Below are 16857 nucleotides of genomic sequence, written 5' to 3' on the forward strand. Positions count from 1 at the left end.
ACCAGCTCCAGTTGCTTCAACGATGACTTTCCTTCCATCATAAGGTCAGGAGTGGGGATGTTCGCTGATGATTGCACAACCTTCAGCACCATTTGCGACACCTGTTACTGAAGCAGACCATGTCCAAATGCAGCAAGACCTGGACAATATCCAGACTTGGGCTGACAAGTGGCAAGTAACATTTGTGCCACACAAGTGTCAGGTAAAGACCATCTCCAACAAGACAGAATCCAACCATCACACCTTAATGTTCAATGGCATTACCATCACAGAATCCCACATGATCAACATCCTGAGGGTTACCATTGACCAGAAACTGAACTGGACTAGCCATATAAATACTGTGGCTACAAGAGCAGGTCAGAGGCTGGGAATCCTGTGATGAGTAACTCACCTCCTGACTCTCCAAAGCCTGTCAGGGCACAAGTCAGGAGTGTGATGAAATACTCCTCACTTGCCTGGATGACTGCAGCTCCCACAGCACTCAAGAAGCTGGACACCATCCAGGACAAAGCAGTCTGCTTGATTGGCACCACATCCACAAACATTCACTTCTTCCACCACCGACACACAGTAACAATAGTGTGTACCATCTGCAAGATGCACTTCAGGAATTCACCAAGGCTCCTGAGACAGCACCTTCCAAACCCACGACTACTACCTAGAAGGACAAGAGCAGAAGATAGATGGGAACACCACTGCCTGGAAGTTCCCCTCCAAGTCACTCACCATCCTGACTTGGAAATATATCACCGTTCCTTCACTGTCGCTGGGTCAAAATCCTGGAACTCCCTACCTAACAGCACTGTGGGTGTACCTACACCACATGGACTGCAGCGGTTCAAGAAGGCAGCTTACCACCACCTTCTCAAGGGCAACTAGGGATGGGCAATAAATGCTGGCCTAGCCAGCGAAGCCCACATGCCGTGAATGAAAAAAAAAGCTTGGCTCTAATTGGTCAAGGCATTGTGCTGAGGAATGAACCAGCGAATGGCTATCACTTTATTTTGTTTAGCTGAAACAGGCGCAATGTATGTACATGTTCTTTCTGTTTGCAAAGAACAAGGCCTTGTTTATTAATATATGTAGCTTCCAGTACACCCAAATGAGCCACATTGCAAGCCCGACTGACAGCCTGGTTGTTAGCACACTGAGGTTTATTTAGAAAATGCTGTCCAATCATGGAATCACATCCAAAGGTATCGATAATCCTAAAGAATAGTCCCACAATTAAACGAGCATTTATGCGACATGAGAATGTACAGATTGGTAATAGGGTTACTAATTTATGCCATGCCCTACATAGGTCTGAGGTGCACAAATTTCTTTCATTTTTCTAATGGATCTGTTTATGCCACTCTATTGCTCCAAGAGATGACCACACCATAAGCAGTACCCGTTTGAAACACATTTGCACCATGAACTCACAAGTGGAATCAGTTTAGCAATGCAATTAATGACATCACTAAACACGTAACAAATCTCTCTGACCATGTACTCTCAAAAAGTGAGGAGTTTGTTCTTGTGTCTGGTTTCAATTTTACTGTGCCTTCATTCTAAATCAAATGGGAAAAGGTATTAGCTGAACCAAAAACAGAAACAGAAACACCTGGAAAAACTCAGCAGGTCTGGCAGCATCGGCGGAGAAGTTGACGTTTCGAGTCCTCATGACCTTCAACAGAACTCAAACTCAGGTATTAGCTGAGTTCGAACTCCTCTACTCCCAACTATCCTGCCACAAACTAGCGTCCGCTGAAGATGCTGAACCTGTGAAAGTGCGCCTAGCTGATCTAGTGCACACATATTGCAGGATTCTGAATTACTGCCTGACTTTCACATGGCAACACAAATGTCTTACAGAGTTGCAAAGCCTTAAGACAAACCCGGACACATACATCAGTAAACCTGACAAGGGGACGGGAATAGTCATCCTTAACAAGCATGACCATATCAATAAAATGCACACCATTCTTAATGACAGGACCAAATTCGTATCCATTGGACCTGCCACTTTACATGACTGGACAGCCTTGCTCAAAAGTAAGCCCAAAAAATGCTTGCTGGATTTGTGTATGAGCGATGAGCTATCATGTGATATATATGACAGAGTTCGACCTCATGGCTCACTGCGTCCGCATATGTATGATCTGCCCAAGACAAACAAAAGTGATGGCCCTTTACACTCCATCTTATTCATGACTGGTTCTGCCCAACATGAATTGGCCAAATGGTTGGGCGAGTTGTTACAACCAATTTTGAATAAGTGAACACAGTAACTGATTCCTTCACATTTGCAAAGGCCACCCAGGACCTGCATATCGATAGCAATGCTGCGTCCTTGTGCTCATTTGGCATTGCTGGCTTATTCACCAATGTTCCACTTAAGGAAGACATAGATATTTGCATTGGTGATCTAGACTCATCATCATTGCGTGAATCAGTATTCATTGGACTTATGAACTCAACAACTCATGCAGTTGAGTTCAGTTTTAATGACATCATGTATGCTTAAATAGATGGTGTTGCCTTGAGATCCCCTCTAGGCCCAGCTCTCGCAAACATCTTTGTTGGATTCCATGAGAAACATGTCTTTGATGGAATGACACCTAACGTCCTACCACTTGTGGACGATACGTTTATTATATTTAAATCCGTAGCAGCATGTAATAATGTCTTGCATGTCTTAATGGGCTTGATTCTGCACTCAAATTAACCTTTGAAATGGAGCATAAAATGAACTACCTTTCCTTGGTGTGTCAGTTGAGAAATTTGCCGGGTGTTCTCTACCACAAGCATACCTTCACTGGTCAATACATGTGCTGGGATTTTTACAGTTCCACACGCTATAAGATTGACCTTATAGGGCCCAAGCCATTTGTTCGACATGCAAGCTTGACACTAAAATAGGGCACATCAAAGACAAAATGCGGGATAATGACTACTCTGATCAGATCATCTCGCATGGTATATCACACAATCTTATGAATGGGCCTAAGGCCGTCACTTTCGGCCCTGAAAAGTGTCCAAATTACCTCAGATTATTCTGGAAGGGCAAGGTATCTCAAAAAGTTTAAGCAACAGGAGAAGTTAGCTGTTTCATGCTGTTACTATGCAGTAGCAACACAAATAATATTCGCCACGAACCAGATGCTGCCATCAAGCCAAAAAGACGTTCTGCTTATCACACAAATGAGTGATGTGGTATATGAATCTCAGTGCCAGTGTGATGCTGGGTACGTAGGCCGTATGTCCCAAAGACTGGTGGATTGTATCAAACAACATGTCCCTTCCACTATTCGCAATGGGCAAGATAGAGACCGTACCCAACCAGCCTGTGCTTGCAAAACACAGTGTCCAACATTAAATGTGATTCCGTGATTGGACATTTGCTAAATAATCCTCAGTTAAAAATTATGCTGACAACCAATTTAAGATTGTCGGTTGGGCTCTCAGTGTGATGTATTTGCGTGCACTGGAAGCTACATATATTAATACCCAGAGCCCTGCTCTTTACAGACAGAAAGAACATGTATACATATTGCTCCTGTTTCGGCTAAACAAAATAAGTGATAGCCATTCACTGGTTCATTCTTCAGGGCAATGCCTTGACAAATCAGAGTCAAGCTGTCAATCACCATTAACTGGTGCATTCCCATGGTAAAGCCTCTACCAATCAGTGCCCACTTTCCAATCAATCAGTAGTCTCTTCTCATACAATATAAAGTTGTTGCTTCCCCTGACATTGGTATTCCTGCAATTGTCCTGATGAGTGCAAGATGAAAAACTTCAACAAAAAGCATTTTTCAGCAATACTCAAATATCAATAATGCCCTCATGTCATTGCCGATTCTAATATTGGAGATGGACTGTTTAGGTAATTAGCAGCCTCTCATATTCAATAGGAAACCAGTTTCAACAGAAAAGAATCTGATCATCTGCTTTAGTGCTAAGATAGATGGTGTCACATAGAGTTTTATTGTTTGAAAAGCTGCTTTTAACAATGTGGCAAAAACTTTAGTATGGCTCAATCTCTGATGGCTCTTGTAACTGCTACCCTCTCCCTTACAGGGGTTCAGGTGCCGATTCAAACTATTGCTTCTCCTCTTGCTCGATAAAATTTAGGGCTTTGAAATAAGACTTTGTGCAGAAGCTCAGAAAATATATTTTCGCTGCAATTTAGTGCCTTCATGACTAAAATATAATTGAATCAAATACTTACTATGAGAAGAGGAGAAGCCATGATTAGAATGGGTGACGTGACCTTCTGTAAATGAAAGGGAGCTGTAAGAGATTAGCATCATCCCTTCCCACTTCATAGCCAGTGAGAGAGGAATTGTGACCACACTAACTGATACTGGGGCTTGCAGGGCCAGTGGAAACAGCCTGCAGTATAAATGGTTCTAGTGTTAAAGGTGTGATTCACAGAGAGTCACTTGGGTTGATATTGTTTCTATTAAGTGCAGTCTCACCTGAAGAGTCACTGGTTCAAAGGCTGTTCCATTTTGGAATGTTTCATAAAGAAAAGCACAACCAGAGTGGCATTTTGGCCCCCCCAGCTCATCCTTCTTTAGAAACTTACTGTCCTGCCAATAGATCATGCAACTGGCTTTCAATCTCACAGCCAGAAGTCTAGCTCTTGACGGTGTGAAAAACTGCTTTCTGACCTCAGGCCTATATTGCATTTTACCAGATTGTATGTTCAGCTCTTTCTTGTCCTGAAGCTGTAGTTTCATTTCATTTGATATTTTACACACTTCTCTAAGGTACCCTGTCAAGGTCTTGCTACTCAGAGGTCTTTTCACTCAGACACCATGTGGTTTGATATTGGCTACATTACAGGGTGTCACACTGAAACATCAGTTGATTTCGTGCTGGTTCCATTCATGTATCTAATGGTTTCAACACAATTGGTTTCAGTGGGTAAATTAATGTTGTTCCTTTATAGGGTGCCTCATTGAGAAGTTACTTAGCTTGTTGCTGCTTCTAACACAGACCTTCAAGATGACTTGGTTTAATGTTGGCTCATTTGATTGAATAATAGGTCTGAACTGATGTTTCCAATATGTCTTATTGCAGATAGTTGGTTTAATTCTACCTTTTTAAATTGGGTATATTGTAGATGCTTTATTGGCTTAACGATAGTTGTAGTACCGAGTGAGCTGAGCTGTATAGGCTCTGTTAGCTTCTCGTTCTGATCAAACATTTTAGTAAAATGTGTTTTCAGTAAATGGTACTTTTCAGTCGAAGTGATGGTTTCAATTGAGATTGCTTCAGTTTGTTTTTGTAAACTTCAACAAATACTTTCCGCTTTGATATGAAGAATTTTTGAAAAGCCAGGCCTTTTCTTCAGAGCCTAATGGGTTTAAACAGAAAGGTATAATCCATCAAATCAGTGAACTGTAAAGCATGTAAAAAGAATCTCATAGTATCTGATCAGAGCAAGCTTTGACATAAGAACATCAGAACATAAGCAACAATAGCAGGAGTAGGCCATTCAGTCCTTGGTGCCTGCTCCACCATTCAATAAGATCAATTATTTGTGGGTGGTACTATAACTTAGTAAACACAGTAAATTGCAGTATACATAGGAATTATTCTAAATTAATTAAGAAAGTAACTGAATTAACTAAATAACATATGCATTAGGGAGATGAATGCATGGGTCAAAAATTGGTGTGGGAGAAGTGGGTTCCGGTTCGTGGGGCATAGGCACCAGTACTGGGTAAATGGGATCTGTACCGTTTGTAAGGTCTACAACTGAACTGTGCTGCAACCGAAGCTCTTGCGAGTCGTATAATTTAGTTAATTGCTAAATTAAAGAAAGATTAGACTTTAGATAGAATTTAACCCTCAATTTAACCCTTAACCTCCCTCAGTCACCAAACTTCAACTGAGGCTCTCTACTGCACCCAAATACAGCACTCCTGTGCAGGCTAGGGAAGTAGAGAGGGTTTTAAACTAAGTAGTGGGGGCAAGGGATTAAATTTGGGAAGATGTGGTAAAGCAAAGAGTTGAGTCAAGGCAAAAGATTGGCTGGTTAACAGAAAGCAGAGAGTAAGCATAAATGGGTCTTTTTCAGGTTGGCAAGATATAACGAGTGGTATGATGCAGAGATCAGTGCTGGGACCTCAACGGTTTAAAATTTATATAAGTGACTTGGATGAAGGGATGGATGGGATGGTTGCCAAATTTGCTGATGACACAAAGAAGGTAAGTACTGAAGAGGATGAAAGGAGGCTACGAAAAGACATAGGTAGGTTAAGTGAGTGGGCAACGATCTGGCGAATAGACTATAATGGACATTCAGCCCTTCAGTGGTTTTGATCATGGCTGGTCCTCTATCTCAATACCATATTCCCGCTTTCTCTCCATACCCCTTGATGCCCCCAATGTCCAAAAATTTATCAATTTCTTTCTTGAGTATACTCAGTGACCTGGCCTTCTGTGGTAGAGAATTCCACAGGTTGACCACCCTCTGAGTGAAGAAATCTTTCCTCATCTCAGTCCTAAATGGCCTGTCCCATATCATGACACTGTGGCTCCTGGTTCTAGACTCCCCAACCAGGGGAAACATCATCCCTGCATCCAGTCTGTCCAGCCCTGTTAGAATTTTATACGTTTCAATCAGATCCCCTCTCATTCTTCTAAGCTCCAGTGAATGCAGGCCCAGTTGAACCAATCTCTCCTCATATGACAGTGCTGCCATCCCTGGTATCAGCCTAGTGAACCTTCACTGCACTCCCTCTATGACAAGTATATCCTTTCTCAGGTAGGGAGACCAAAACTGCATGCAATACTCCAGCTGTGGTCTCACCAAGGCCCTGTATAACTGCAGGAAGACATCCCTACCTCTGAACTCAAATCCTATTGCAATGAAGGCCAACATACCATTTGCCTTCCTAATTGCTTGCTGCACCTGACTATTTACATCCATTGACTGGTGTACAATGACACCCAGATCCCTTTGTACATCCACATTTCCCAATATATCACCATTTAAATAATATGTATGTTTTTCACACTGAAGCGTATAACTTCACAGTTATCCATGTTATACTGCAATTGCCATGTGTTTACCCACACACACAAAACTTGTCCAAATCGCCCTGAAGCCTCCTTGCATCCTCCTCACAACTCACAATCCCGCCCAGTTTTGCGTCATCAGCAAACTTGGAAATATTGCATTTGGTTCCCCCATCCAAGGCATTTATATATATCAAGACTACCTGGGGCCCAAGCACTGATCCCTGCAGTACACCATTAGTTACCATCTGCCATCTGGAAAAAGACCCATTTATTCCCACTCTCTGTTTCCTTTCTGTCAACCAATTCTCAATCCATGCCAGTATATCACCCCCAATCCCATATGCTTTAATTTTGCCCACTAGCCTCTTATGTGGGACTTATCAAAAGCCTTCTTGAAATCCAAATACACCACATCCACTGGTTCTCCCTAATCTATTCTATTAGTTACATCCTCAAAAAACTCCAATAGATTAGTTAAGCATGATTTCCCTTCATAAACCTATGCCGAATTTGTCTAATCCCTTTAATGCTTTCTAAGTGATCTGTCGCCATGACTTTTATAAGGGAAGCCATAGTCCATAGAATTTTGGAAGATGACCACCAATGCATCCACTATTTTCAGGGCCACTTCCTTTCATACTCTGGGGTGCAGGTTATCAGGCCCTTGGGATTTTTCAGCTTTTAACCTCATTAATTTCTCTAGCACCATTTTTTTACTAATATTGATTTTCTTTAATTCCTCCCTCTCACTAGACCCTTGGTTCCCTAACACAGAATCGCACAGTGCAGAAGAGGCCCTTTGGCCCATCAAGTCTGCACCGACACGTGAGAAACACTGACCTACCTACCTACCTAAAACCATTTACCAGCACTTGGCCCATAGCCTTGAATGTTATAACGTGCCAAGTGTTCATCCAGGTACTTTTTAAATGATGTGAGGCAACCCACCTCCACCACCCTCCCAGGCAGCGCATTCCAGACCGTCACCACCCTCTGGGTAAACAGATTTTTCCTCACATCCCCCCTACACCTCCTGCCCCTCACCTTGAACTAGTGTCCCCTCATGACTGACCCTTCAGCTGCTCCCTATCCACCCTGTCCATGCCCCTCATAATCTTGTACACCTCGATCAGGTCACCTCTCAGTCTTCTCTGCTCCAATGAAAACAACCCAAGTCTATCCAACCTCTCTTCATGACCTGAACGTTTCATCCCAGGCAACATCCTGGTGAATCTCCTCTGCACCCCCTCCAGTGTTATACTTGGCCTAAATAGCCAAGTGGTTATGGTACTGGGTTTGTAACCCCAAGATCAAGAGTTCAAATCTCACAATGGCCAACTATGAAACTATGTAACTTCATCTGAAACAGATGGAAACGGGTTTGTACTCAAAAGAGTTACATCCTCCCAATAATGTGGCGACCAGAACTGCACACAGTACTCCAGCTGTGGCCTCACCAAGGTTCTATACAATTCCAACATGCCTCGATTGATAAAGGCAAGTGACCCATATGCCTTTTTCACCACCCCACTAACATGCCCCTCCGCCTTCAGAGATCTATGGACACGCACACCAGGGTCCCTTTGTTCCTCAGAACTTCCTAACGTCATGCCGTTCATTGAATACTTCCTTGTCAAACTACTCTTTCCAAAATGTATCACCTCACACTTTTCAGGGTTAAATTCCATCTGTCACTTATCTGCCCATTTGACCATCCCATCTATATCTTCCTGTAGCCCAGGACACTCAACCTCACTGTTAACCACCCGGCCAATCTTTGTGTCATCCACAAACTTACTAATCCTACCCCTCACATAGTCATCTAAGTCATTTATATAAATGACGAATAATAGGGGACCCAGCACAGATCCCTGTGGTATGCCACTGGACACTGGCTTCCAGTCACTAAAGCATTCTTCTGTCATTGCCCTCTGTCTCCTACAACTAAGCCAATTTTGAATCCACCTTATCAAATTACCCTGTATCGCATGTGCATTTGCCTTCTTTATAAGTCTCCAATGTGGGACCTTGTCAAAGGCTTTGCTGAAATCCATATAAACTACATCAACAGCACTACCCTCATCTACACACCTGATCACCTCCTCAAAAAATTCAATCAAATTTGTTAGGCATGACCTCCCTCTGACAAAGCCATGCTGACTATCCCTGATCAAACCTTGTCTCTCCAAGTGGAGATAGATTCTCTCCTTCAGAATTTTCTCCAATAGTTTCCCTACCACTGACGTGAGACTCACTGGTCTGTAGTTCCCTGGCTTATCTCTACAACCCTTCTTAAACAGCGGAACCACATTAGCTGTTCTCCAGTCCTCTGGCACCTCCCCCGTGGCTAGAGAGGAAATAGAAATTTGGGTCAGAGCTCCTGCGATCTCCTCCCTTGCCTCCCTCAGCAGTCTGGGACACAAACCATCCGGACCTGGAGATTTGTCCACTTTTAAGCCTGCCAACACCTCCAATACCTTGTCACTCCCTATATCAATTTGCTCAAGAACCTCACAGTCTCTCTCCCTGAGTTTCTGGTCAATGGTAAACTCCAGGATGTTGATTGTGGGGGATTCAGTGATAGTAATGCCGTTAAATATCAAGGGATGATGGTTGGATTCTCTCTTGTTGGAGATGGTCATTGCCTGACACTTCTGTGGCGCGAATGTTACTTGCCACTTGTCAGCCCAAGCCTGGATATTGTCCAGCTCATGCTGTGTTTAGACATGGACAGCTTCAGTATCTGAGCAGTGCGAATGGTGTTGAACATTGTGCAATCATCAGCGAACATCCCCACTTCTGACCTTATGATGGAAGGAAGGTCATTGATGAAGCAGCTGAAGATGGTTGGGCTGAGGACACTGCCCTGAGGAACTCCTGCTGTGATGTCCTGGAGCTGAAATGACTGACCTCCAACAACCAAAGCTAGGTATGACTCCAACCCCTAATTCCCATTGACTCCAGTTTTGCTAGGGCTCCTATATGCCACACTTGGTCAAATGTTACCTTGGTCAAGGGCAGCCACTCTCACCTCACCTCAGGAGGTCAGCTCTTTTGTCCATGTTTGAACCAAGGCTGTAATGAGGTCAAGAGCTGAGTGGCCTTGGCAGAACCCAAACTGGGTGTCAGTGAGCAGGTTATTGCTAAGCAAGTGCCGCTTGACAGCACTGTTGATGACCCCTTCATTATGTTGCTGATGATGGAGAGTGGACTGATAGGGTGGTAACTGGCCAGGTTGGATTTGTCTTGTCTTTTGTGTACAGGACATACATGGGCAATTTTTCACAAAGCCGGGTAGATGCCAGTGTTGTAGCTGTACTTGCAGTACTCCCAGCTTGGCTAGGGGTGTGGCAAGTTCTGGAGCACAAGTTTTTAGTCCTATTGATGGACCCATAGCCTTTGCAGTATCCAGTGCCTTCAGCCGTTTCTTGATATCACGTGGAGTGAATTGAATTGGCTAAATCTGGGGACCTCCGGAGGAGGCCGAGATGGATAAGAGCCCATGGTGTTAGAGGCAAGGTATTAGCATGGATAGAAGATTGGCTGTCTGGCAGAAGGCAGAGAGTGGGGATAAGGGGGTCCTTCTCAGGATGGTGGCCGGTGACTAGTGGAGTTCCGCAGGGTCAGTGTTGGGACCACAACTTTTCACTTTATACATTAATGATCTAGATGAAGGAACTGAGGGCATCCTGGCTAAGTTTGCAGATGATACAAAGATAGGTGGGGGGACAGGTAGTATTGAAGAGGCAGGGAGGCTGCAGAAGGATTTGGATAGGTTAGGAGAATGGGCAAAGAGGTGGCAGATGGAATACAACGTGGGCAAGTGTGAGATCATGCACTTTGGTAGAAAGAATAGAGGCATAGACTATTTTCTAAATGAGGAGAGAATTCAGAAATCTGGAGTGCAAAGGGACTTGGGAGTCCTAGTCCAGGGTTCTCTTAAGGTTAACTTGCAGATTGAGTCAGTAGGAAGGCAATTGCAATGTTGGCATTTATTTCGAGAGGACTAGAATATAAAAGCAGGGATGTGCTGCTGAGGCTTTATAAGGCTCTGATCAGACCACATTTAGAATATTGTGAGCAATTTTGGGCCCCGTAACTCAGGAAGGATGTGCTGCCCCTGGAGAGGGTCCAGAGGAGGTTCACGAGAATGATCCCAGGAATGATCCCAGGAATGAAAGGCTTAACACATATGAGGAACGTCTGAGGACTCTGGGTCTATACTCGATGGAGTTTAGAAGGATGATTGAAACTTACAGAATACTGAAAGGCCTGGATAGAGTGGACGTGGGGAAGATGTTTCCATTAGCAGGAGAGACTAGGTCCCGAGAGCACAGCCTCAGAGTAAAGGGAAGACCTTTTAGAACAGAGATGAGGAGAAACTTCTTTAGCCAGAGAATGGTGAATCTATGGAATTCATTGCCACAGAAGGCTGTGGAGGCCAGATCATTGAGTGTATTTAAGACCGAGATAGATAGGTTCTTGATTGGTAAAGGGATCAAAGGTTACAGGGAGAAGGCGGGAGAATGGGGTTGAGAAACTTATCAGCCATGATTGAATGGTGGAGCAGACTCAGTGGCCTAATTTCTGCTCCTATGTCTTATGGTCTTATGGATCATCCAATCAGCACTTCTGGCTGAAGATTGAAGCAAATGCTTCAGCCTTATCTTTTGCACTGATGTGCTGGGCTCCTCCATCATTGAAGATGGGGATATTTGTGTAGCATCCTCCTCCAGTGAGTTGTTTAATTATCCAGCACCATTCACGGCAGGATTGCAGAACTTAGATCTGATCCACTGGTTGTGTGATCACTTTGATCTTTCTATCACTTGCTGTTTATGCTGTTTGGCACGCAAATAGTCCTGTGTTATAGCTTCACCAGGTTGATACCTCATTTTTAGGTATGGCTGGTGCTGCTCCTGGCATGCCCTCCTGCACTCTTCATTGAACTGGGGTTGATGGTAATGGTACAGTGAGGGATATGCCGGGCCATGAGGTTACAGATTGTGTTTGAGTACAAAAATAAAAACAAAAAACTGCGGATGCTGGAAATCCAAAACAAAAACAGGATTACCTGGAAAAACTCAGCAGGTCTGGCAGCATCGGCGGAGAAGAAAAGAGTTGATGTTTCGAGTCCTCATGACCCTTCAACAGAACTAGAAAGAGTTCTGTTGAAGGGTCATGAGGACTCAAAACATCAACTTTTTTCTTCTCTGCCGATGCTGCCAGACCTGCTGAGTTTTTCCAGGTAATTCTGTTTTTGTTTTTGTGTTTGAGTACAATGCTGCTGCTGCTGATGGCCCACAGCACCTCATGGATGCTCAGTCTCAAGTTGCTAGATCTGTTTGAAATCTATCCCATTTAGCACGGAGGTAGTGTCATGCAACACAATGAAGGGCATCCTCAAAGTGAAGGCAGGACTTTGCACAAAGACTGTGTGGTGGTCACTCCGATCAATACTGTCATGGGCAGATGCATCGCCAGCAGGCAGGTTGGATGAGGTCAAGTATATTGTTCCCCTCACCACCTTCCACAGACCAAATCTAGCAGCCATGATCATTTAGGACTTCGCCGGTAGTGGTGCTACTGAGCCACTCTTGGTAATTAGACATTGAAGTCCTCCCCCCGCCTAGAGTGCATTCTGCACCCTTATCACCCTCAGAGATTCTCAACATAGAGGAGCACTGATTCAACAGCTGAGGGAGGGTAATACATGGTAATCAGCAGGGAGTTTCTTTGCCCATGTTTGACCTGATGCCGTGAGACTCCATAATCGATGTTGAGGAACTCCCAGGGCAACTCCCTCCTGACTATATACCACTGTGCCACCACCTTTGCTGGGTCTGTCTATCTGTCTGTCCTGCCCACAGGGGCAGTGCATACCCAGGGATGGTGATGTTTGTTGAATTCAAATTCCATCATCTGCCATGGCAGGATTTGAACCCGGGTCCCCAGAGCAGTATCCTCAGTCTTTGGAATACTAGTCCAGCAAATACCACGATGATATCACCTCCCCCTAGTACTTGAGTTACAAAAAGTTAGCATGCAGGTACAGATTGTAATTAAGAAGGTTAATGGAATGCTATCCTTTATTACAAGAGGAATTGAACATTAAAGTAAGGATGTTATGCTTCAGTTATACAGGGCATTGGTGAGACCGCACCTCGAAAACTGTGGGCAGTTTTGGTCTCCTTATTTAAGGAAGGATGTAAATGCATTGGAGACGGTTCAGAGGAGGTTTACTAGATTGATACCTGGAAAGAGTGGGTTGTCTTATGAGGAAAGGTTGGACAGACTGGGCTTGTTTCCACTGGAGTTTAGAAGAGTGAGGGGTGATTTGATTGAAGTGTATAAGATCCTGAACGGCCTTGACAAGGTGGATGTGGGAAGGATGTTTCCTCTTGTGGGTGAGTCCAGAACTAGGGGGCAGTGTTTAAAATTAGGGGTCACCCTTTTAGGACGGAGATGAGGAGAAATTTTTTCTCTCAGAGGGTTGTGCGACTTTGGAACTCTCTGTCTCAGAAGGTGGTGGAGGCGGGGACATTGAATATTTTTAAGGCAGAGGTAGATAGATTCTTGTTAGGTAAGAAAATCAAAGGTTATCGGGGTTAGATGGGAATGTGGAAATTGAAACACAAGAAGATCAGCCATGATCTTATTGAATGGTGGAGCAGGCTTGAGGGGCCGAATGGTCTACTCCTGCTCCTATTTCTTATGTTCTTATGAGTCTTTGGAGCTCTATTCCTGAAAAGGCAGTGGAAGCAGTCTTTGCATATTTTTAAGGCAGAGGTGGGCAGATTCCTGGTAAGCAAGCGGATGTTAGGTTATCGGGGGTACACGCAATGCACATTTGAGGTTATTATCAGATCATCCTTGATGTTATTAATTGGCGGAGCAGGCTCGAGGGGCTGAATGGCCTACTCCTGCTTCTTGTTTGTATGTTCATATCTCTGTGCCACTGATCGGTCCAGGCCACTCAGTGTCCCATGCATCCTGTGTATGTCAGTACACAGATCCTGCTCTCCAAGTGCTGCAATATAGGATTCCGGCAGTGAATCCAAGATTGTCCAATGATGCTTTGTCACTGACAGTGGCTGTTATCTCAACCCAGGCCTACTTGGTATCGATGGCTCTCCCTCATGGCTTCCAGAGAGACAGGCAGGTAGTGCAGGAATTCACCGAGGATATCTCACTCTCTAACTGCTTTTCCATTTTGGATACTGGTGAGCGAGATGGTTCCTCAGAGGACTGTAGCAAGAGCCAAATTTGTGGCACTACAGGTGACTCAGCTGCACAGGAGGGGAGGAGGAAGAGTGGAAGTGCTATAGTGATAGGGGATTCCATAGTTAGGGGAGCAGACAGATACTGCTGTGGCCATAAACATGACTCCAGGATGGTATGTTGCCAACCTGGTGCCAGGGTGAAGGATGTCACAGAACAGCTGCAGGATATTATTTTGGGGGAGGGTGAACAGCTAGAGGTCATGGTCCACATTGCGACCAATGAAATAAGCAGGAAAAGGGATGAGGTTCTGAAAGCAGATTTTAGGGAGTTAGGAAGGGAATTGAAGTTTTCTTTCTTTTTCCACATGCTAACCTGCAATAAGTATTTAAACAATGGACAAAATTTTAAATACTTACTGCCTCAAGCTTGCACACACCACTTCAAACATTGAAGGCAAAAAGCAGCACCTCCTTCCCCCACTGCATCAAATTTCCACTCTCATTAAATTCCCCACTTTGATATTCTGTTTACATTATATTCTGTTAATGACCAGCATTAAGGTACCATTGATGATAATTTACTTGGTTACATCGTTCATTTCTCTATATTCATAGAACATCACATTGTTTGTTATATAATTTGGTAGGGAAATTATTGAGAAAATTCTGAAGGAGAGAATCTATCTCCACTTGGAGAGACAAGGTATGATCAGGGATAGTCAGCATGGCTTTGTCAGATTGAATGTTTTGAGGAGGTGACCAGGTGTGTAGATGAGGGTAGTACAGTTGATGTAGTTTATATGGATTTCAGCAAAGCCTTTGACAAGATCCCACATGGGAGACTTATAAAGAAGGCAAATGCACATGGGATGCAGGGTAATTTGATAAGGTGGATTCAGAATTGGCTTAGTTGTAGGAGACAGAGGGTGATGACAGAAGGATGCTTTAGTGACTGGAAGCCAGTGTCCAGTTGTGTACCACAGGGATCTGTGCTGGGTCCCCTACTATTTGTTATTTAAACAAATGACATAGATGACTATCTGGGGGGCAGGATTAATAAGTTTGCAGATGACACAAAGATTGGCCAGGTGGTTAACAGTGAGGTTGAGTGTCTTGGGCTACAGGAAGATATAGATGGGATGGTAAAATGGGCAGATAAGTGGCAGGTGGAATTTAACCTGAACAGTGTGAGGTGATACACTTTGGAAGGAGTAATTTGACAAGGAAGTATTCAATGAACGGCATGACACTAGGAAGTTCTGAGGAGCAAAGGGACCTTGGTGTGTGTGTCCATAGACCTCTGAAGGAGGAGGGGCATGTTAGTGGGGTGATGAAAAAGGCAAATGGGACACTTACCTTTATCAATCGAGGCATAGATTACAAAAGTAGGGAGGTCATGTTGGAGTTGTATAGAACCTTGGTGAGGCCACAGCTGGAGTACTGTGTGCAGTTCTGGTCACCACATTATAGGAAGGATGTGATTGCACTGGAGGGGGTGCAGAGGAGATTCACCAGGATGTTTCCTGGGATGAAACATTTAAGTTATGAAGAGAGGTTGGATAGACTTGGGTTGTTTTCGTTGGAGCAGAGAAGACTGAGGGGCAACCTGATCGAGGTGTACAAGACTATGAGGGGCATGGACAGGGTGGATAGGGAGCAGCTGTTCCCCTTAGGTGAAGGGTCAGTCACAAGGGGACATAAGTTCAAAGTGAGGGGTTTAGGGGGATGTGATGAAAACCTTTTTTACCCAGAGGGTGGTGACAGTCTGGAATGCACTGCCTGGGAGGGTGGTGGAGGCGGGTTGCCTCACATTCTTTAAAAAGTACCTGGATGAGCACTTGGCACATCATAACATTCAAGGATATGGGCCAAGTGCTGGTAAATGGGATTAGGTAGGTAGGTCAGGTGTTTCTCACATGTCAGCGCAGACTCGATGGGCCGAAGGGGCTCTTCTGCACTGTGAGATTCTGTGATTTTGTGAAATAGAAAAAATCAATTCATTTAATTATTAACTCCTGAATATAAAAATTATAAGTCTTACAATCATAACACCATAAATATTGGTTTGATCTGGTGGGATTTATAATTATTCCATATTACAGGACACAAGGAATCTACCTGAAGTTTGCTGACCATTTCCTCAAACAACTTTCGAGCTTCTGGGCTGTCAGGATCTTCAAAGTAATCGACTATACCAATGTGCACCACAATCGATTTTAAACTGCGACAGACACCTTGGAAAGGAAGAACAGTCGTAGTTATCATGAGAGGTAAAGATCATACCTTAAGGGACTGGGTAGCCAGAATATTCCAACAGTTTCATTGTGCAGAAACAGAGAGACATTCAGACAGAAAGACAGCTAAGAGATAACAAAAACTGAAAGTGCTGGAAAAACTCAGCAGATCTGGCAGCATCTGTGGAGAAAGAAACAGAGTTAAGGTTTTGAGTCCAAAATGATGTTGAAAAAGGGGAGAGGGTCAGTTGGAGCAAAAGAGAAGGTAGGAATAGGTGCTCTCACTATTTCTGTCATTGGACTGCTGCAATGTTTCAATGAATTCCAATGCAAGCTTGAGGAACAGCACCCCATTTCAAATTACACACTACAGC

At 44.0% G+C, this 16857-nt stretch overlaps 1 protein-coding gene across 1 annotated transcript in view; it reads right to left on the reverse strand.

Annotated features, from left to right (window-relative positions):
- Positions 1-5109: 5109 nt before the first annotated feature.
- Positions 5110-16857, reverse strand: part of fbxo41 (F-box protein 41) — a 302145-nt gene continuing 290397 nt past the window's right edge. Inside the window, exons 15-16 of the mRNA XM_041192053.1 lie at positions 16368-16483; positions 5110-5353 (exon numbers count right to left, since the gene is read on the reverse strand). Of these exons, the coding sequence (XP_041047987.1) occupies positions 5291-5353; positions 16368-16483 (179 nt within the window). The 3' untranslated portion in view covers positions 5110-5290. The remainder of the gene's footprint in view (positions 5354-16367; positions 16484-16857) is intronic.

The sequence above is a fragment of the Carcharodon carcharias genome, chromosome 1 (assembly GCF_017639515.1).
Source record: "Carcharodon carcharias isolate sCarCar2 chromosome 1, sCarCar2.pri, whole genome shotgun sequence".
Classification (NCBI taxonomy): domain Eukaryota; kingdom Metazoa; phylum Chordata; class Chondrichthyes; order Lamniformes; family Lamnidae; genus Carcharodon; species Carcharodon carcharias.